Source organism: Chanos chanos, chromosome 5, assembly GCF_902362185.1.
Source record: "Chanos chanos chromosome 5, fChaCha1.1, whole genome shotgun sequence".
NCBI lineage: Eukaryota > Metazoa > Chordata > Actinopteri > Gonorynchiformes > Chanidae > Chanos > Chanos chanos.
In genome coordinates this window covers 18,519,195-18,540,873 of record NC_044499.1, presented here as the reverse complement: position 1 = coordinate 18,540,873, position 21,679 = coordinate 18,519,195, and the positions used below count along the sequence as shown (strand labels likewise).

General features: G+C 41.4%; 3 protein-coding genes across 4 annotated transcripts; 1 reads left to right on the top strand and 2 right to left on the bottom strand.

Moving 5' to 3' along the window:
• Positions 1–1,371: 1,371 nt before the first annotated feature.
• mtf2 (metal response element binding transcription factor 2) lies at positions 1,372–4,981 on the bottom strand. Of its 2 annotated transcripts, none has more exons than XM_030773128.1 (12): positions 4,891–4,981; positions 4,588–4,688; positions 4,305–4,453; positions 3,880–3,975; positions 3,706–3,774; positions 3,353–3,476; positions 3,182–3,249; positions 2,917–3,087; positions 2,592–2,694; positions 2,395–2,453; positions 2,168–2,275; positions 1,372–1,747 (listed from the first exon to the last, which is right to left on the bottom strand). In XM_030773128.1, the coding sequence occupies exons 1-12, from the start codon at positions 4,964–4,966 to the stop codon at positions 1,372–1,374; spliced, it is 1,500 nt and encodes a 499-aa protein (XP_030628988.1). In that variant the 5' UTR covers positions 4,967–4,981. The 2 variants fall into 2 exon arrangements, with proteins under 2 accessions (XP_030628988.1, XP_030628989.1); XM_030773129.1 differs by having other exon boundaries at positions 2,177–2,275.
• Positions 4,982–9,878: 4,897 nt separating this feature from the next.
• On the top strand, positions 9,879–16,719 carry dipk1aa (divergent protein kinase domain 1Aa). Its single transcript, XM_030773127.1, has 6 exons — positions 9,879–9,905; positions 10,023–10,106; positions 14,816–14,950; positions 15,301–15,408; positions 15,532–15,708; positions 15,907–16,719. The coding sequence occupies exons 2-6, from the start codon at positions 10,053–10,055 to the stop codon at positions 16,717–16,719; spliced, it is 1,287 nt and encodes a 428-aa protein (XP_030628987.1). The 5' UTR covers positions 9,879–9,905; positions 10,023–10,052.
• Positions 16,720–17,582: 863 nt separating this feature from the next.
• rpl5a (ribosomal protein L5a) lies at positions 17,583–21,500 on the bottom strand. Its single transcript, XM_030773126.1, has 8 exons — positions 21,420–21,500; positions 20,838–20,907; positions 20,580–20,695; positions 20,156–20,290; positions 19,846–20,048; positions 18,956–19,133; positions 18,203–18,291; positions 17,583–17,747 (listed from the first exon to the last, which is right to left on the bottom strand). Exons 1-8 carry the CDS (start codon positions 21,420–21,422, stop codon positions 17,648–17,650), a joined length of 894 nt encoding a protein of 297 aa, XP_030628986.1. The 5' UTR covers positions 21,423–21,500; the 3' UTR covers positions 17,583–17,647.
• Positions 21,501–21,679: the final 179 nt, after the last annotated feature.

The window sequence follows — 21,679 nt, the reverse complement described above, 5'->3', positions numbered from 1 at the left end:
ATAAATAGCACCTCTACTTAAAAAAAAAAAAAAAAAAAGAAAAGAAAAAAAAAGAAGAAAATAAAAAGCCTGAGTCAACTGTAAGCAGAATATTGCTTTATGTTATCCTGAAGCTGGTGTGGTGAAACTGAGACACTGAAAACCACACACATCCTTGTGAGTATTGAATTGCATAGGAGACAATAAACAAAACTATGATACAACGGAAAGAATGACCATCAAGGGAGAAAAACATAATCCTTGAGCTTCTCTGGTCCATAGTGCACGTATATTGCACATGAACACAAATATAAAGTTTTTTCTCTGCAAGAAAAAAAAAGGAAAAGAAAGAAAGAAAGAAAGAAAGAAAGAAAGAACAACTGGTTCACAACAGCTTGCATGTGAATGTTGTTACATACGTGTAAAATAAAACAAAAAACAAACAAACAAAAAAAAAAACCCTTTAAGATACAAAATGACGGCATATGAAATGACACAACATTGGGGAGAATGTAAAGCTGAGACAAAACAGACAAAAATATTCCAGGATTTCACGTAAATGTTATAGTGCGCCGTCTCATATCAAACAACGTCTCAAAAGAGAGAGATTTCAGAAAACCTCATGAAAGATACCACAGCACTGTATCTGCCAAAAAAATCAGATTATTCAAAATAACCAGTGTTGTCTGTTTAAAGGCAAAATGAAAATCTACACGCATTTAAAAAAAAAAAAAAAAAAGGAGAAAAAAAAAACGATATAAAAATAATACTGTATAAGATTTTTAGTTCCTAAAACCTGCAGTTTTTCAGAATGAAATAAGAGCTTGCACATCGTTATCTGATAAGCATACAAACTAGCATCTTCTCAAATGAAAATGAAACTTTAAAACACTAGATGAATAAGATGAGAACTTATGTGCAATCAATTATGTAAAAAATAAAAGTGCCCTACTGACAACTGCTCACTCTCTCTCTCTCTCAACAGGAAAAGGATGATTGTTTAGAAAAATACATTTGTTTGCAGCAGCACATCACATCTGTTTGTTTGATCACTCCATACAATGATGAAATCGGTGGCCCTTGTGAAATGACAGTGATACTTGTCATCTATTCCTCTCACTCCATCTCTCCTTTAATCGTCTAGACATTCAAACAATCACAATCATCTCACCACAAGCAAAAAAAAAAAACACTCTGATTCCCTAGCAGAGTGTAAACTGTAGCTGAAGGGATTCCAAAATACATATCAAAAGTTTTTTATATATATATATAAAGAAAAAACAACAAAAAAAAAAAATCAAATCAAGAAAACAAAACCGAAGAGCATATCACTGGGTCTAAATGGACTGTACAAGCCCAACTTCTGAGGAGCAGGACATGTATGGACGTGTTTCACGATGCAGTGACTCCCTCCCACTCCACCAGGTACTGCACTTTGCCATCCATGGTGACGCGGCGGGCGAGTACGCGGTACTTCTCCCCGCAAGCCATCCGTCCGGCCGCCCCAAAGTAGCTGCTGATGGAGCTCTTGAGGTGGCTGAGCTGGGCGTCGGGGTCCAGGCCCTGCAGTATGTCCGTGGTGTGAAGCCGCGGCAGGGGGCTTGGCTCTTGGACACTGGGGTTGGGGAGCGGCTCCGTGTCACAGGGCGGAGGGATCTCTGGGTTGGGGGGCTGAAGGGCTCGCCGCGGTCGCCCTCTTCGCCTTTTAATTGGAGGCTGGGCGACGGGGCACGGGCGAATCGTTCGCGTTCTGCTGGGGCTGCTCAGACTGGGGAGGGGGAGAGGAATTAGAAATGCTTGGTTTTTTAATGTACTCAATACACAGCTGGAGCCTGACAATTATACATACAGCATAACATGTAAGAAATGCAGCAGAGTTATTCATGAAATGAAGCGTTTCCCTGCTCCGACTCTGGAGACCCACTGCCTTTATTCAAGCCTAGCAGAACAGCAGATTCCAGTTTAATCATGCATGACGGAGTTGGGCTACAGCAACAACATCAAAAAAAAAAAAAAAAGTGGGTATCCAGCCCTAGAGCTGAGAAATATCCCCAGTAACAAGCAACAACATCAAAAAAAAAAAAAAAAAAAAAGTGGGTATCCAGCCCTAGAGCTGAGAAATATCCCCAGTAACAAGCACAAGTTTAATTCAGCTCAGTAGAATACTGTCTATGATGAAGGGAAGTACCTTGACTGCCTTGAAATGCTTGTTGAGGTAGTTTCTGAGGTGCTAGTGGCACTGATGGAGTCCACATCTGAGGTACTTGATGATGGCATAGACTTGTCACTTCTGATACTAAACAGAAAAGAAAAAAGAAAACCACTGAGTACATGTTCATTCCTTAGGGAGAGAACGGGCTGACATCCCCTTACGCAGAGCACAGGCTGACAGGCCGTTTTTGTGCTGTAGCCTACCTTTTCGAGGCCACTGTGTCCAAACCGTTATTGTCCAGTGGTGGCAACTTCACATTATTCTTTATATTGGGGTGGAGAGGAAACATTGTGTTACTACAAGACTTGATTTGATTACAGAAACATATCAAAGACATGAAAAAAAGGAGATCACTCTTCCATTCTCATCTCTTGTGAATGTTTAAATCTTCCATCCTCACCTGTACCAGAAGTTCGTTTGATCGCCTCAGCTTAGCCAGCGTCTCCAAAGAGTGAGTGCCACGTTTCCGCTTCTTCTTCTTTACTACACCATTGGTAACCGCACTGGGAAAAAAACACAGCACCATGTCATGGTCTGGACAAAACCAAAGACGTCTGATAACTTCTGGACTCCACCTAATTAAATATGTAGTCTTGCTCCACTGCACATAAAAGCTAATGGCGACTGCTGATCAAAGCCTACAACCTGCTGACAATGGGTCTCTTTTCTTCATGAGATACAGTCAGCGCAGAGTCGCTTAAAGATAAGGAGGTACATGGCTGTACCTGGCTGTGTGCAGGGGTTTGCTGGACTTCCTGCCTTTGATCTTGATTTCGTGAGAGGCCCTCTCCTGTTCCCTGTCGGCCAGCAGCTCTGAGCTTTGGGGCGCGGGGGGGAATCGGATTCGTAAGCCAAACAGGTGCTTCTTTTTCTTTATCTCCTTGCCGGACATGAACCTGCAAAGCACCAAGGCAGAAAGAAGATGTGATTCATACTGAACTTGTGTACTCTAAAGGAAAGTGTGTGTGATTTTAAAATCACCTGACTTACATGTTGAGGTTGCTGTTAAGTGCTTCAAGAATGTTTTCATATCGTTCTGATTTGGGGGTGTCTGCAAGCTGAGACACAATGCATAAAATGAGGAATTAAACTCCATTTTCGATATCTATGCATTCCTGTAATACATCTGTAGAGGAATTTCAGCCACAGACAGAAAAGTACCTCTCCAAGCTGTAGCCGGTCCCAGTTATCATTGATGTAAGTCATCAGCTCGAGCTCTGAATCAAAGTACTTCTTCTTATGAATGACACTCAGGTTGTAGAGGCTCAGGTGTGCGACATCTACCCTGTGGAGAGGCACAGAAGAGTAAATCTCTGTGCTTACTGGACCACTATGACTGATTTATGGTGATAAACTGCACACCACTCTGATATGAGTACTTTAAATTAATCGACAGAGTTGTCCTTGAAGTTTGAAGTCCCTCAACAGGCACAAAAGTGTACCAGACGTTCATCTTTTTTATCAATTAAATCAATGAGTGGTAATCTGAAACACACGTAACATCTGAAACTCACCATCTCAAAGGCAGTCGTTTGAGGTACTCTGGTCCACTATTGCAAACTGAACAAATAAATAGATAGAACCTGAATGACAGAGAAATACAAAAAAAAAAAACATTCTTATTCGGCTCAAGGTTACAAAGCCTGTTTTTTCATGAGTACATGCTGGTTTAGGCGGTAAAGCCCTACCTGTCTCCATAGAGCATTGGCTTCTGAAAACACTGTATGCATGCCTCATGAAACCACTGTTTACACCTGCTACACTGCAACATTTTCAGATACCAGCTGAGAAAGAGGAGAAAAAGCACTGTTATAGCTACACAACACTGCTCATTATGAATGCCTTCAAACATAAATGAGAGAGTGATCCAGCTCATCTACAATTTGATAACTTGTCGTTTTGTTTTCTTCTGACACCACAACAATGAGGTATTTGCATTTATTTATTTACTGTCTTTAAAGACCCACTGAAATAATGTATTCAATACTGTGCAGGTGTTTGGGACACATGTGAGGAAAGCCTGAAACTCTACACCGTGCTCTGCATGTAAACACTCTGGAGATCTACATCAAATTATTCTGCCATAAAATGTGTGTGTATTTGTTTCACTCACTCTCCAGGTCCTCCACAATAACAGTAGCACTGCTGGACATTAGTCTTGTGGCCCTGATCCCAAACCAAATCTTCCAAAGCGTAGGGCAGTGACTGTTTCATCTCTTGTAAGGCTTTGGCGTTTGGCCCCTTCTTCAATGCACCACCTCTCTGCAACCAGTGAACTCATATTTAATTGACCTGTATTCATAATACTAACAGTCCTAAGAGAAACTTTACTAGATGTTGTCCTGCAGGGCACAAGTGATATAGTGACTGCAAAACTTTAAAAGCTTTCAACAAACCTTTGTTGTGGTGGCAAACACGCACTGTCGGCAGAGCCACTTGTCATCAGATTCAATCACACTGGACTCGATGATGGGAGCGTGGCAAAGCTGATGGTATCCTGTAACGAAACCGAGATCATTGATAGAAACTCTATAGAAAAACTGTCATAAAATGTCCACTGGATTAAAAATGTCATAATGTGGATTAATAATCTGAACATATAGCTACCAAATATCAAATGTTTAATTAAGCAGCAGTAACTTGAATTAGCTGGGCTGTTGTCACAGGACCTGTTTCCCAGGGCTCTAAAAGGGGCATACCTTGTCCACATTTGTCGCAGATGACCATTTCATTGGGGGGCTCTGAGCTCTCATCCTGGCAAATGGTACAGACCATCTCCCCTCCACTGTCCCCTGAAACAGAAGGAGTCACGCAGAGATCAGAGGAACTGCCTCCCTGACCATCCAACTATCAGCCTATACAGTTCCACATTACTCAGTGACTTGCATAGGCAAGGAGTATCTGGCTTCAAGCAGGAAAAACAAAGAGTTAAAATAAATGTCTGTCTTACACTGAAAAGATTCAGTGAAAAAGAGACGAGAAAGACACAGAAGAACTAATTTCGCCTATGAGACACATACAGCGTGTGAGAAGGGGCTTTAAAATACTGCACAGTTCACTTGGACAGATAGAAAGACCCAAATAAAATGACGTGTATACAGTATTCACCCACGATACCCTATAAGGAAAGCACCAAACACCAAAACATTAACGTGGACAGAACAACAGTAACAGCATAAACATACAGCACGTGTGAGCCCGTAACTGAACTCAAAACTACAAAATTACAACATCTAATAACACCAACAGATTCAGAGGTACCTTCCCTATTCTTGTCTCCTGGCTCCACGTGGAGCATACAGTTTGAGTAAGCCGGGAAACTCTGTGGTCTGTCAACTGTCAGGGACAAATGAAAAGATAACCCAAGCTGAATGGAAGCGATAGGGCAGACAGACCTCAACCAAAGAGACAGGAAGCAGGGAGAGGAGGAAAAGCAGTCAAACAATGAGATACGCTGCATGAAATAAAGTGAAAGCTACAACAAAACATAAGGTTTTGGGTGGTCCATCTTCTATTGGAAATATCTGTGAAGAGAATAGAGGCATAAAACTACAACTAAATGACAGCATGTACGTTGGATTAGAACATACAATGGCAGCAATGTATGAGTGCTATCAGTGGGATAAATAGGAGAATGTCCGAAGATGAATCTGAGATTATCAGAATATCCCCCCACAGACCAGATACAGCACAAATCTCCCAGCTAGAGAAAGTGAGAGCTTTTATCAGGGGTATTCCTGATGGAAATCAAGCTAGTATCAGATATGCAATTAAAACAAAAGTTTATATGAAGGTGAAGGTTACTTGCCTGTCTGTATATCTTTCCACAACACCCAGGACTTAGACTGATCCTCAAAGACGACAAAACAGCGACGCTTGTGTTTATTTATCTGAGAAATCGAACAAGAGGGTTATGGTTAGAATACACCACATAATGAGAGCGATCTGGGAGTGAATACATACAAGTAACTACACACTGGGTGCAAACTTCAGTTTCATTTTATGACCATGAAAATGAAGTCACCTTTGTGTTTCATTTTATGACCATGAAAATGAAGTCACCTTTGTGATTGTTCCCAAGTAGAACAAGCCATCTGACCACCGAGCTAGGACGTCCTGGCCCTCTTCGAATTTGTTGGCGTATCTGGCCGTATCATTCTGTCCATCCTTGGGAGACAGTTTGGACAATGACAAGGGCTCCTTTTGATGTCGATGGGAATGAGCTTTTTGGTGGACTGCCAAGTCATCTGCACCCGTTGAGTCTCTGTAACGAGCGACAACACAGTCCATAACAGTTCGGCCGCATTAGAAAATACACTGGGGATGAAAATCATAGCGTTAATTTATACCACTTTAATAATACCCTGAAATTCAATCCGCAAACGCTTATTACTGGCTGTATTTCCCCGCACGACGCCAACGTAAACTAAGAGACGATACTTATGATTACTTTTAACACAATTTGTCGACTGTCGATCAGACTTTTCATTCATAAATAAGTTTATAGAGTAACACCACACGGTAGGCGGGACGTTTCACATGTGCAGAAATGAATGAAGGAGCAAATCACAAAGGTGTTTTTTTTTTTTTTTTTTGCCGTGGAAGGCTTTATAGCCAGCTAACCCTCTTTCAGAGCCCAATTAATGGAAATGTCTCCCACTTTGCGGCCAGGGGAACAGAAATGATAAGTCTTCTTTTGTTAGCAAGATAGCTGGCAAGCTAGCCGGACAATTATTTCAAAGCGGTAGACAGTCACACAAAAAATAACTAGTTTCAAAGCGTTTCTTTTCTGGAACAACGAAAAGGCGCGATACACTACATCTACTGTCAATTAATGGTCATTTCAATTGTCTGGAACGCACCCACACCCCCCACTCAGAAAAACATGGAAATGTTGATTACACGCAAGATACCTCATTCGGTCACTTTGCGGAGTCAAAATGCTGCGGTTACAGGAAAAATTACTTTAAAATGATGACAAACGTTTTGTCTCCAATTTGTTACCGCAAACCGATAGACTCCTCAGTTTGATAATCCAAAGTCAATGTGCTTTTCAGAATATGACAAACGAATGATTTTCTCCCGATGTACTCGCCATTTTGGTTTCCCGCTGAGTTGCGAGTGCATTCTGGGAAGCGCTACAAGCAGCATGTTTTTTTCTATGAATTTGAAAGTAGCAACCTTAATGTTTGGTCCGTTCACGGATAAACGTCCTCGCTAGTGTTCAGGATGCAGTTATCGTAATAAGTTTGAACATGCACAAGATCTCATATCTGCGGCACAGAAATTATATTCAAAATGCGACGGTTCAGTCGTATCTGATCTAATGTATTTTTCCTCGGCTAATCTTATTTAAAGGGGTATGGTCGAAATCAAAACTGTGTTTTGTTATAATCGACTGCTGTCACTCTACACTATTTTTTAAGATGTGAGTTTTCATAGGGTGGGTAATATTTTGTTTGTTTGTTTAAAAAGACCAAACAGTAAATCACCCCTAAAAATGCAGCTAGACACGTGAGTCAAACTAAGTTGAACATGTTTATGAATATGGGAAGAGTCAGCTACAAAAAAAAGAATGACAACCAGCATTGGGTTTCTCAGGCAACACGACATATCTAAAAGCGTTTTAAAGAGACCAAAGAGTCCATAAATTCATTCCAAGTGTCTCAAGGACTGCAAAAGTATTTAATGTGGGTATAGGAACAGCCTTGACAATGTTGACAGCATATGTCAGGCAAGGAAGATGAACAGGTCGGCTGCTAAAAGCAACGAAACAATGGACCCCAAAATTATCACAGAACTGAAATACATTTCCATGACTCTCAAGAAAGACTAGGCATTAATTTTACAAAGCTTGTTGCAGGGCTTCTATTTGGATGCCACATACCATGGCCAGTGGGAGAAAACACACGACTTCGTATTTTAGGACAAAACCTGGGCTGGAACCCTAAGCAAGGGGGGAGGGGGGGCGCTTTGCATTTGGAAAAAAAAATGTCCCAGTATGGCACTGGACGCAGCTCTAAACTGGAAACAGCATTCCAAAAAGGTTGGATTTAAGGCTGGGTTTAAGACATTGACGAACATTCACACGTGTTAGACATTTGCATTGCTATTTTCATTATGTGCACACCCGTGTTTTCTCCTAACGTATATTAATGAGACAAATCAACCAACAGAGGGCGCCATCTGAGCGGCCATGAGATATTTATGAATCAAGAAGCGTTACTTCATGAATTAGTCGAGAGGTCGTTCAGATCACTTCATGGATGTAAACGGCTTTCAGAAAAATTTGGTTAAGACCTTGAACTAATAATCCGTACAATGTTCTGTTCATTGAGGTGAATATAATCTGAGAACAGTACTGAGAAAAAGGGACTAAAAGGATGTACAAGAAACGGAGAAAGTTCATTTCGTACCTGGAATTTATATTAAATGAATTTGCAATTACTTGCGTATGTATGTGTGTATAATAATAATAACTGTATTTTTTACAGACACACACGTACACACATATGTATGTATGTATGTATGTATGTATATATCTATGGGTGTGGATGGGTGTGTGGTGTCACGAATATAAACCATAAAACCATAAAACTATAAAACTATCACGAATATAAACCATATCTACCCTGATCACACACATACGCACACACGGTGTTTCTCTGAACTGTAGAGTGATGGAATTGAACCTGGAAAACCTGTTGCGAGTGTAACAAAGCTTAAATAGCTATCCTAGGACTTGGCAATAATATTCAAGAGGAGGACAGTCAGATAATTTCTCCAAAATGTAGGAGAACAGCTCGTTGGGACAACAGCAGCTAAGCAACATTGTTACTGTACAGACTTGAATCATAGTTGAATACTCTTGAATAATTCATCTGAGGAATCCAGCCTCGTGGAATACCCGCATAGTCAGAGAAAAGCGTTTGCCTCTACATTAAAATGCGGGTGAGTTCCAGCTCCTAGTCCTCAGCTGTGTTTGTTCGTTCGCTTTCGGAGTGTCTTTATTTCATTCATTCTATTTAACAGTGTCGAATGCCCCCAAAGATTCTTCCATCCTAGTCTGTGCATTTCATGTTGCTACTAAGCATGTTGGTTAATTTAATCTGATTTGATCTGTACTTGAAAAGAGCCTCTTTGGTAGTTAGGCAGCCTGATATGCATAGTTTTTCTGTATGCGGGTTGTGCATCCGTATGTTTGTTGTTGATTTGTTATTGCGTAGTGTGGGGCAAGTCAATTATTTATCAATTGCATTTTACTTTTTACTCTGGCTTGCACAAATCAGACCATAGATATATCACATGGCTGGCTACTAGGCTACATAGCTGCCCATAACTCACAACTACAGATTTCCGGCAGGAATCATTTCTGCACTAAGTTGGGCTACCAGATTCCTTTTGGGGTCCTTTAATGTTTTGTGAAGTATCGGATCCCTAATTTATGATCTAACTATAGCTCAGCACAGCATTAAAGGGTTCTGTCCAGCTCGTTTAAGGCCGATTACAAGTTACTGTGATGAAATATGTGTCGGCCAACGTTTAATATGTCCGCGCCTTTAATTCTAGGGTTACATATCTCTGAGGCCCAAGGTGGCTTAAAACTGCCGCATTAGAAAGAGGTTGTTGCGACCGAGGAGGCGCCTACACAGCGAAATGCGTCTTTTCTGAATTATTTTTACATCTTCGGCAATCGAGGCAACACCGGTCAACGGTATGCATAAAACTGTAGAGACACTAACATGCAGTGTGTTGATTCGTGCGATGAAGCTATTCACGTGCATTAAAGTGTAATACTCGGCTTTGCTCATCATGCATTTCTCATTTATAGGTCTATGTGTTGAGATGATCTATTTTTGCTATGGCGAGGGGTCTGTTTTCTCGGGCCTGGATGACAAAGTCTTATTACTTTCAGGTAATAAAATGTTCATATGTATTTTATACTGATGTCGCATATTCATTCATATTACTACAGTGTTTTGGGGACGACTGGTCGTGGACTAATTTGTCACACTGAAACCATGTGTCGTACTTGCCGTCATTCAGTTTTGCAGTTTGAAGAATAATGTGTCAAGTCTTACTGCTCACAACGTTTTGGATAAAAGCTGCTTATGTTTAACCTATATGTATCATTAACAAAATATTTCAGGAGATGTAACCTGTTTTTGTTAATTATTATATAGCTTGCTCTCCAAGTTGTTGGGTGACGTGTAATGTCAGCTGTCGTGGCATTAAGAGAATAATCTCTATTTAAAGGCTTGATTCACTTTCTTAAATCCAGCGGCGCTGCCAAACTAATGAGCCACCACTGCAGACTCACATGACCTGTGAGCCCTTGCGCGCGAGGCTGTTCGATGTGAAAATGTTTGACAATTGGAGTTATATACATCAGGGCCGTATTGTAGTAGAAATGTTTATAGATGTATGAAAAATCGACAGACCTGGTCAGGTAGGCTGAGTCAACGAAAGTGAAATGCCCGCGTCGACGACGCGGCTAATTAGTACTAAAAGGTTTTTTCATAAACACGATCTTTGAAAACACTACAGTGGTTAACGTAGCTTTGTCCATTTCGTTCACTCTTGAGAATGAAGAATCTCAGCAATATTGCAATATGTTGTTTGTCTGCCACTATTGTGAAATTATTCCAACGCAATGTGCTACGACGTTAAACTGGATTTATGCCCGTTAGCACAACTCAGCACCAAGGATTGAGGAGATTAAACAGTGGAGAGACTAAGGGGCACGCCATGTCATACCAGCAATGTGTGTTAATGCGCCACAATATTACATTTGGTTTAAGATCATCTTCTATTAGGGGCATAAAACATACACACCATGCTACATTTATGCTTTCACAATCAAATTTTTGGGTTTAGTCACAGCACTTCGATGTAACGGACTTTGCCAGATTTCACCATGTGTAATAGTCATAAAGGGAAATTTATATATAAATAACGACAGGGGCGAGTGTGGTTAGTGTAGCCTTTATTCAGCACACATAGTCTTGCCAGAAAAGGAGTAATAGCTGTCAGTGCAATGAAATCATTTACCTATATTTTAGTATGCTCTGCATCTCTTGATGTCATCAGCATGCTTCTTGTAATAAACAGTTTTCAAGCTGTGACTTTCCAAAAAATGTGGCATTTTGGCTCAGCTTGCCCGATACCAGGGGGAACTTGCGCATATGGGAAGGGTAAGTTGAGCCATGTGATTATGTGTTGTTATTGTTCACTCTACCCAAACATCAAACAAGATGTGATCTTGTATCACCTCCATCCACAAAAAAAAAAAATGGGAGTACCTCAAAGGCCATGACCCTTCCTACAGAAGTGACCTCAGGCGTGCGGGCATGACAGGTGTTGGCATTTTCTGAATCCATCCATCGCGTCCCATAAAGGGTCGAAAGTTGCGTTGTCATTTGTACTAGCATTTCTTTAGAGGCCCAGATGGGACTGAAAGAGAGCAGTGTAGACGATGGCTGGAGAGGCACACGGGAGCGTATTTTCATTATTGGAGCCGGCCCATAAACAACATCAACTGACAAAGATAATATAGGCTGCATGTGTTTTCTTCTTCAGTCCATCTTTCAGGGTCCTTGATGGTATTCTCTTTTGCAAATTCAGTGGCCAATTTTTGGATCTTTGTGACCCATGAGACCATGAAACTGGTCATCCCTTTCCTTTATTTGGTCTGCTGGATCTTTTTCCTGAGGATCAGATGAGGATTAGACGAGGATCCTGTCATGCAGTACCCTCTCTTTGTCATCTGCACCCTCTCAGTTTTAACAAAGAGCATTTTCGGGGTCATTCTGTCTACTTTCATTTATCACGTCTGGATCTCTCTGTCCTCACCTCTGCGCCTGCTTTTCATAGAAAAATCTTTCAGAGGAGTTGAACCCTTATTTGTTTAATATACAAGTGACATTGGTGCTGAAAAGATTACGACTTATTACATTTTCATTTCTGTGCTTTATTTAATACAAACCAACCAATGAAAAGATGGCATATAATGGAGAAATCAGTAAAATTATATAATCATAGGAGCAGGGGCAAGTTGAGGTGGTGCTTCAATGAACCCCATGCCAAATGGCTCAGTGTACGCCACTGTCGCCGTTTTAACAAACTTTCCTCACACGGCAAATTAGAGCTAACAACACGCTAAATATTTTAGCTCGTAATGAAGCTTCATAATGAATGAAGACGTTACTAATGTATTCTAAAACTAACACGCACAGCGAAAATCTGCAATGCACTCTTCCTGTGTCTATGCTCACATGACCAGTGATGTGTTTAGTTGCTTAGGAACAAGGGGTGGCTCATCTAACCCCACTCTCCCCTAGAGTTCTTTTTTTTTTAATCACAGGGATGTAAATATGGATATAATCATCTTGAAGGTTTTCATCTTATGTTTTTTTTTTACGGCCCATTGCCTGTTCCTGTTGGTGAGCACTGTTAGTTTTGTTACCAGTTTTTGTCTTTTGTAACGCATTTTTTCAGACATCCTGTCATGGTTTGGTGTGGTTTAGTGTTCCTCTTTTCACACACATAATTTTGTGGGGGTTTCTTGTGGGCCAGGCACCTGCATTTTGGACACCAGCAATTCAAGCCTCTTTCAAATTCAGTTATCTCTTTGCTTTAGGAGCCCCCCCCCGCCCCCCCCAGTATTTCTGACCTCTTTTCTTGCTGATGACGGGAAATCAGTACTTATGAATCACTTGTGTCACTGCCTTTGCAAGTGTGTTTTGGTTATTTTAAAGTTTGAATACTTTCCATGTGGGCTTTTCCATTATTTCTTTTTGTCTCCTGCACATTCAGGAGGACACACATTACGGTCAGATTCAGATTTCAGTTACAGAGCTGTCTTCAAACTATTTTTTGTAATGTTAGCACATAAACTTCAAGGTGAGGTTCACATCTGCTTTTGGAGCATAAATCTGTCCAGATTAATGGATCCAAGCAGATGTTCCAGCATAAGCGGCATGAGTTCATCTTGTCCAATAAAAATCTTCAGTGTCTACTCACAAATTGAACTGGAGATGTCCTCAAATGAACTGCATTTGGCACATATGCGAATTCTGAGGCTTTGCAGATTCACTATTGCAAAAACACAAACGTGTTACGGCAGAAATGTCTGGCTTGTGTCAGGCTGTGTGTTGGCGATTAAAATGCGGCACAAATGATTAGACCCGTGATGAACTGTTGTTTAACTGGAATGCTGAATGTGCCTAAGAAGAATGCTGACACTCTTTTTTTTGGGGGGGGGCAGAGCTGATGTGGCCAAAAAGAGCCTTAAGCATTGCATTTGGCAAAGGAGTTCAGAGAGCAAGGGTATCATCTGACAAAAGTAATTAAGTGATGCCAAACATGTTACAGATATTATGTACCAGATGATCTCTGTGCAACAACCAACTGCTGTTGAAATGCAATTATGCATACAAATGTTGTGGTGTCTATCTATGTAAAAGATTGATGTAAAGTCCACATTAAGTGAAGATGAAAATTAATTGGCCACTGAGGTTCTGTTTGGAATTATGTCACAATGACAGGATCATTTGCTTAATCTACATCATATCACTTTTGTTGTCAGGCAGTAAATAATGACAGCCTCACGCAGTTGTGTGGCATGTTGTACACTGTACACTGTCCAGTGGGAGTGCAGCTTGACTCTCTGGTGGAGGTGTCTGAAATGAGGATGTCTCTCTCCCACTGCATAAAATACTGAGCAGTGATAAGGGCATCTTGAATAATGGTCTACCACTGTCAGAATGTAGTCAGAACATTTAAGGGATGTGTTGTTTTGAACATCCCATATTGGTCAATATACTCTTTACACATTATCTATTACCCCACTGTGCCTTCCTTGTATATAGTTTAGGAGACGTATTTTCATTTATCTTCTCACAGGCTTAGGCCCAGAGTTAATCATATTTACATTTTTATTAGTGCTTTTGTTTTTGTACTTTTTTTCCAAGCACATTGTCATGTATAATACCCAAGCAACTGTTTAAAATTTATCTTATCTTTTGAGGTTTGCTAGCTGTCGTTCTAAGAGATTAATTGCCTTGTCACCACAGGAAGTCTCTATGGCTGGTTGTCATAATGAATTCATTACGAGCCTGCTAATTCAGCATTGAGTCATAGTTTAACGGATTTGTGTTGACTTCAATAATGTTGTTGACGGATGGTTTTGTACCCCCCCCCCGTCTCTATCATCAAAGTCTAAGCTTTTTGGAGGGGACTGTTTTAATCAACATCATGGTAGCCTGGCGCTGTACCACCACGCTACGTTTTTGATGATGGATATAATGCAAATACAGCAGCTTCAACTCTTTTCATCAGCCAATGAGCTCCTATTTTCTCAATGTCAGTGTATTGTACCACGCAGAGGTTTAACGTTTAGATATCTGTTGTTGAATACGGCACAAAGACCTGACCATCACTGTTGACATAACACACAAAAGCCTTAGATAATAACTTAAAGAAGAGATAAGCATCCTGTTTGAATGAGGTTAAATAGGTGAAAGTAGTACACTCTCAACTTGTCTTTACTGAATATGTGAATGTTTTTTCTAATAAATGAGTGAAGTTTTGTGTGAAATGGTTTCTTTGTTTATCCTCGTGCAGGCTCGTCTGTCCTACGTTCGACTGAAGTACCTGTTCTTCACCTGGCTGACGGTGTTTGTTGGAAGTTGGGTGGTGTATGTTCAGTACTCTGCTTACACAGAGCTGTGCAGGGCACAAGAATGCAGCGACTCCATCGTGAGTGTGATTCCCTGTGTCGCTTACTTTAGGAATTACAATCAGACTCGCGATTCTTGTAAAACGTTAAAACTGTTTGGTTATCCGATAGGACTGATACGTTTTGAGATTCACTCACACAATCTGAGAGATTACGCGTACACATAGAGCAGCCTTTTCACTGTACAGCCCCATTTACACGGATTTCATATTTTCAGTTTAAATCTTTCATGACGCTTTTGTTTCATTTGTTTGGTTCATTGAGTTAATTACAGAACGCATCAACTGATTGCTCCATTCATAAAGAGGCACAATCTTCAATTTCAGTTTTCTCTCTTTCCACTCCCCCACCCCCTCTCGTCTCACTTCAGTGTGACAAGTACAGAAGGGGTGTAATCGATGGCTCGGCTTGCAGCAGCCTTTGTGACAAAGGCACGCTCTATTTTGGGAGGTGCCTCTCCACTAAGCCTAATAACCAGGTGCGAGTCCTTGTCCACTTCCTCCTGTTTCCTGGTGGTAAAAGAAATTCTACAACATTATCTGAGCACTAGCTGTGGTTCTATTATAATGACTTAGCTCTTTTCCTCTCTGCTGTCCTTCAGGTATACATGAGCAGTTGGGGTGAGCTGGACACAGTCATTAAGTGTCAGTTGGGAGATGTGCTTCACTATGAGCTGGGTGAGGAACTGGAACCCAGGAGAGAAGCAACACTCTTTGACAAACCCACCCGTGGGACGTCAGTGGAGAAGTTCAAAGAGATGGTCTCTAACCACTTAAAGGTGAAGGGGATCTCTCAGGACTTTTAACTCTGACTTCATCATTCACTGACGTAAAAAAGAAATTATTTGTTTTAAAATGAGACAAGTTAATGAGTTATGTTGACACAACAAGTAACCAGTTGGTTCCTCATTGTAGTTACTGGCTATTTCAAAGTTCCTCCCTCTTCTTCTCTCACTTTCTCTCATTTCCACTCTTAGGCTAAGGTTGGAGAACATGCCAACCTGCCCAGCTTGGTGACCTTGATCCTATCATTTGCAGACAGTAACAAGGATGGACAAATTTCCCTCGCTGAGGCCAAATCAGCCTGGGCCCTGTTGCAGCTCAATGAGGTTCTGCTAGCAGTGGTTCTCCAGGACCGTGAGCACACGCCCAAACTGCTGGGCTACTGTGGAGACTTGTATGTGGTGGAGAGGGTACCCTACACTCCCCTCTATGGTCTCAGCCTGCCATGGCCACTCGAGCCCTGGATCCCTGTTGGCCTCCGGCACAGCATGGACCAATGGTTCACACCCTCCTGGCCACGCAAAGCCAAGATCTCCATTGGCCTGTTGGAGCTAGTGGAGGACATCTTCCATGGCACATTCGGTACCTTTCTCATGTGTGACATGAGACCTAACAGTTTTGGCTACACTAATCGTCACGATCTGCGCCTGGTGGACGGGCGTAGGGTGGTGCCAGAAGAGGCCTTTAGACTGGCGATGGTCTCCCAGCACTGTGAGGACGACGAGGACTGCGTTTACGGCATAGACTGCAGGACGTCGTGCGACCGCACAGAGCGCCGCTGCACGGGCAAGGTGACCCAGCCAAACCTGGCACGGGCATGCCTGGCACTGAAGGACTACCTCCTGCGGGGGGCGCCGGCACATCTGCGGGAGGAGCTCGAGAAGCAGATGTACGCTTGTATGGGTCTCAAGGGTTCAAATGAACAGATGGAAATGGAGCATTCGCTCATCCTCAACAACCTTAAGACCCTGCTGTGGAAACAAATCTCACACACCAAGGACTCTTAAACTGACGAGCCAGTTTCTACAATTCACAGAAACACCCACTCACCCACATCAAGTCACTCTTACCTCTCTTGTCTTAGACACTCTATTGTCATCATCGGTGGCTGGAACGGTTAATATATAGAGCTACGGATTTTGCGGTTCCATTTTAAGTGGTAATTGAGAGAGGACTGGGGGCAGTTAAAGATTGAGTGTTTGAGCTGTATGCCTCCGAGTCACATAAGCTTAGGACTCCATTTAGCCATCAGCTTTTTTTTCCATAAAGTATGGGAAAACTGAAAGCTGACAAAAGAAAAAAAATGCTGTTTAAGTATAAAATGGTACCATACATCAGTGATTACTGATCATACTGTATGACAATTTACTCCGATGAAGTATTATGGAGTGGCAAAGAATCATGATGCTGCATCCATTTTTGGATGTGAACCACTTCTTGAAGACAGCCTTTTTTGTAATGGACTTTCCATAATGAATTATCATACATTTAGTGCAATTTTTATCAGTACATGAATCATTGCTTGATGTCTTTGCTGCTGTTTAAGAGAGAAGGATAAATGTTTGTATTTTAATATTTAAAATGCATGAATTTGCACATTAAAAACATTTTGTCACAAGCCTTCCAGACCAAAATGTGTGAATTTGTAACTCACTGAGGTTTTGGACATAAATCTACATATGCCTCCACAATCCCAATCCTGGGATTAATGACAGTTCTGCTTGGTAGTACTATTTACAGATTTTGTCAATGAAAAATCCAAGTAATATAGAAGCCTAACTTTCCATCAGGAACTCCTTTAAACACTACCAAAAAGTCTATGAAAAAAATAATACTGAATCTTTGAGAGACCACACACACACACACTGAAGTCTTTCCAAACGATTTATTCGGACAAGGCGCACGTTTTCTTTGGAGCGAGGGTCAACCATCCTTTCACTCAGCAGCTTCAGCCTCCTGGGCCCGGAGGAAGCTGGCCTTCTTCTGGGCCACACGATCCTTCCTCTGGCCCAGAGTGAGTTTGGCCCGGTTCCACCTGCAGCAGGACAAAGGTACTGAGTACATCTCTTCACAAACTGTCAATCAAAACTACACAGTTTCCTCCAGCCCCCAAAAGCTGAATACAAAACAATGATAGAGCCTTTGTCCCTAAATAAAATGTTCAATAATAAAAATCTTCTTTGGTCTGTAAGTACTATGTAGTGCATGACGCTGCAGAAACTACAATAAGTGAGAGGGACGAGTAACACTTTGGCATTGCGTTACCAAACTACAATGTAATGATTATTACTGTCATTTAATGTCGTTTTACTGAACAAAACACAGCAAGAAAGCTACTATTTGCAGTGTTGGAACTATAGCAAGACTCGCAGTAACGCACTGAAGGGAATGACAGCAATGGTTTTGGCTGGGACCCCCCAGAGAAATTTTTCTTTTCTCTGGAAAACTTTATCATAGCAGAACTGAAGTAAAACAGCCATTAGAACCCACCTCTTCTTCTTCACCTCCCTCTTGGGTTTCTTCTCGTGGACTGGGTTCTCCCGCATGGCAGCGTGAGCCTTTTTGTACATCTCCTCCATCTGCACAGACCAGAGAGTCTCAGAATGGAACCACTCAGGTCTACATGTACTCACATGCAACAATCAAGATACCTATCTAAGTCATGATGAACTCTCCTCTCAGTTCTCGGAAACATTTAAAAACCCCTACAGCTTAAGTTCTACAAAAATAGTAATCCTAAAAAAAAAAAAAATTCAAAGAGCGCTTATGTACACACCTCACACATCAGACATCACATGTGCATAGTCACCAACTCACTTTCTCACACAGACACACCTCAGAGCACAGTTATCAGCACACTGAAACCAATAACATCTCTGAGGTATTGTTGGGTTTTCCTGATTACTAATGATAAACGTCTGCACAGGTCTCACAGCGACAGACACACTGTGACAGAGGTAGTCAAAGCACACTTGAGCTTCTTTCAGCCCCGTCTTGAAAGATGATTTACATCAACCGTGCAAATGAAGGACCAACAACAGTTTGCTCAGTCAAACAGGATCATCACCAAGAAGCGCAGTGTCTCCCAAATCTAGTTAGAGCAGTTCTGAGAACACAAACCCAACCAAGGTATGTTGCAGTCTCTGCATTTTTTCTTTACTGCGGCCCTAATTGTTCTGAAATGTACTCATCTTTACATGGTAACCTGTCTGTGATACTAAGAACCCATGTCCTCGCCCTCACCGATTCAGGTGTGACACCATTCTTGATGTAGCGAGAGAACTGTTTCTTGTAGGCCTCCTCGTCATCCTCCATCAGCTGACTCATGTATTCCGACACGTTCAGGCCGAAAATGTGTTTACGGTGAACCTCGGCGTTGAACTCTTTGCTCTCAGAGTCGTAACCAGGGAACCGCTTCACACTGAGGGACAAAGGTACAGAAATGCAATAATTCTCAGGTTTAATCAGTGACTGAAATCTGCTAGATTAGCACTGTGAGGGCCCCATCTGGTTTAAAAATAACAATAATAAAAAAACAAAGAAATTAGCAAACAAAAACATACCACTGGTAATGTGTGTCTTGTTCTTTTATGGCATGGCTATCTAGCTATTTCTACCAAATAGAAATAACATGTCTGATACATCGGAACTAACATTTTACAGATATTTTAGTCATATTTGGAGTGGCTACACCCTGGAATGAACAATGACTGCAAACAGTGCCTCAGAGACACTTTAAAGTTGACTCCCTATTACTAACCGATAATTTCGGCCCTGTGGCCCATTTTCATGCCACTGTAAAGGAGATTTCAATGTTCTGTGTGCTATCCAAAAAAGTAAATTTACAGGAATTATTTGAGACTAAAACCATCCCCACAAAATGGCATTTATAATACAGTTAAAAATCTCATTCCATATCAACACTGAAACGACAAAAAGCTAAAATCTCATAAAAATAAACAGATAACCAAACAGTTACATGTATTAAAAATGACCTTGAAAGTATCAAAGAAAAGTTTGGGTAATGTTACGAGGTGATTACAGAGACACTGCTGGTGTGTTATGAGGACATTAATCAGCCCCATGTTAAAACACTCACTGCCATCTGCTGGCTGACTCAACACTGCACTGACCTGTGAGGGATAGACAGGCCTCCATCCACAGCTCCTTTGAGGGCTCCGAACACTTTGTTACCGGTGGTGGTTCTAGCCAGACCAGCATCCAGGTAACAGGTGAATGCACTGGGCTGACCATCAATGCTCTCCACATTAAACTCATCACCCGTAACCTCCACCTGGCCCTCATATACCTTATCCAGACCAAACTTGTTCAAAAGCTGCAAGAGACAGAGGGGAATATACCTCACTTTCACAACGCCAACATCTTATCTGAGAAGTTTTACAATTTTAAATGTGTGAAGCTTGTGACATGTCAGGTCCTTACCCTGCGTGCCACCAGCAAACCAGTGCAGTAGGCAGCGGCATAGTTGGTCAACCCCACAGTGACACCATATTTTGGCAATTCGTGGGAGTAAGCAGCGCAGACGATCACGTCGCCCTCGATTTTGGCGTACGCGATCTGAAAAGAGCAAGATGACCAAGCAGTAGTGTCAAACCCAACACTGCATGGACCGTCGTTCTAACACCACTCTCTACTTTGCAGAGAATTCCTAAGTATTTTTCCATTTTCAATTCAGAGTCAAGAAACCAATATGGTTTAAGACACTCAAGTATTTGATGCGTCAGAACACAGTTTCCATCACACAGTCACCCCATAAATCCACAAGTGTGAGAAACAATACAAAGAACTTTTACAAGAACTCTGTGGAACTACACTTTATAAGGTATGTACCGAGTCTTGCGCTCACCTGGCAAACAATATCCCGGTTGGAGAATCTCACAATCATCCTGTACTTAGGCGTATTGTATTTATTCTTGTCTTGGATGACCAGACGCTTGCGAGCAAAATAGTCAGTTTTTCCCTCTGAGATCAAATCAGGCAGAAAATTCAGAAAAACACTAAGCAACAAGGGAAATCATGATGCATTGGTGCAGGTCGTTTCAGCTGACAACAGTTCCATTTAAGCAGCATGTGCATCCATTACAACATAAAACAGAGGACTTACCTCTCCTCCTCCTAAATTTGACCTGGTATCTCTTGAAATACGCCTTGTTCTTGACTACTTTTACGAAACCCTGAAACAAGACACAAGTTGTTGGAAAAGTTGGTCAGAATTCATGTTACAAATTTTTTAACCATATTTCAGAACTTAAATATTTCATTAATCCTATCCTCTGATAGTTCAACAGCATGTAGGTGCGCTATACGTCTTATAACGTACTGTTAACGTTGGTACCGAAAAGGCATCACTCTGCGACTGGCTATCAATTTAAAAGTTATGGAGAGGACATTGACACGCATTAACTCGTGTGACACTAAGTTTTTAGCATCGGATGTTATGACAGTCTTTAGTCTTAGAAATTGGGAGCATTCAGGGTGAATCAATGAATTAACTTTTGTATAGCTTAGCAAGCACAGAGGGAGGATACGTAGGTAGCCATGCTGGAACACAAACCAAGTACAGATAGACATTTGAAATCTAACATCATCCATCAATGTAATAGAGGCATCACCATTGCAAAAGGACTGGATTATATATTAGACCATAGTCTATCTATTTAATGGTATACTACAACAATTTACTGACCATTTTGCTGTGTTTATTCTCCTAAAGTCTGGAGACAGAAGTCTTCAGACTGCGGTACTGCTCCCGCTGCACTGAGAAAAAGGAAGTTAGCTCGTCGCTAACATCCGTAAATATGCTAGCCTGTGAAGAAGTTGTCTATGCCCCGTCTGTTTTGGAGGTAGAATTGCAAGACAGTGGGACAGTGTCCTAGTTAAGTGCACGATCTCATCATTTCATTTCACCAAAACCACATTATACGTATATCGGTATTTTTAATAGAG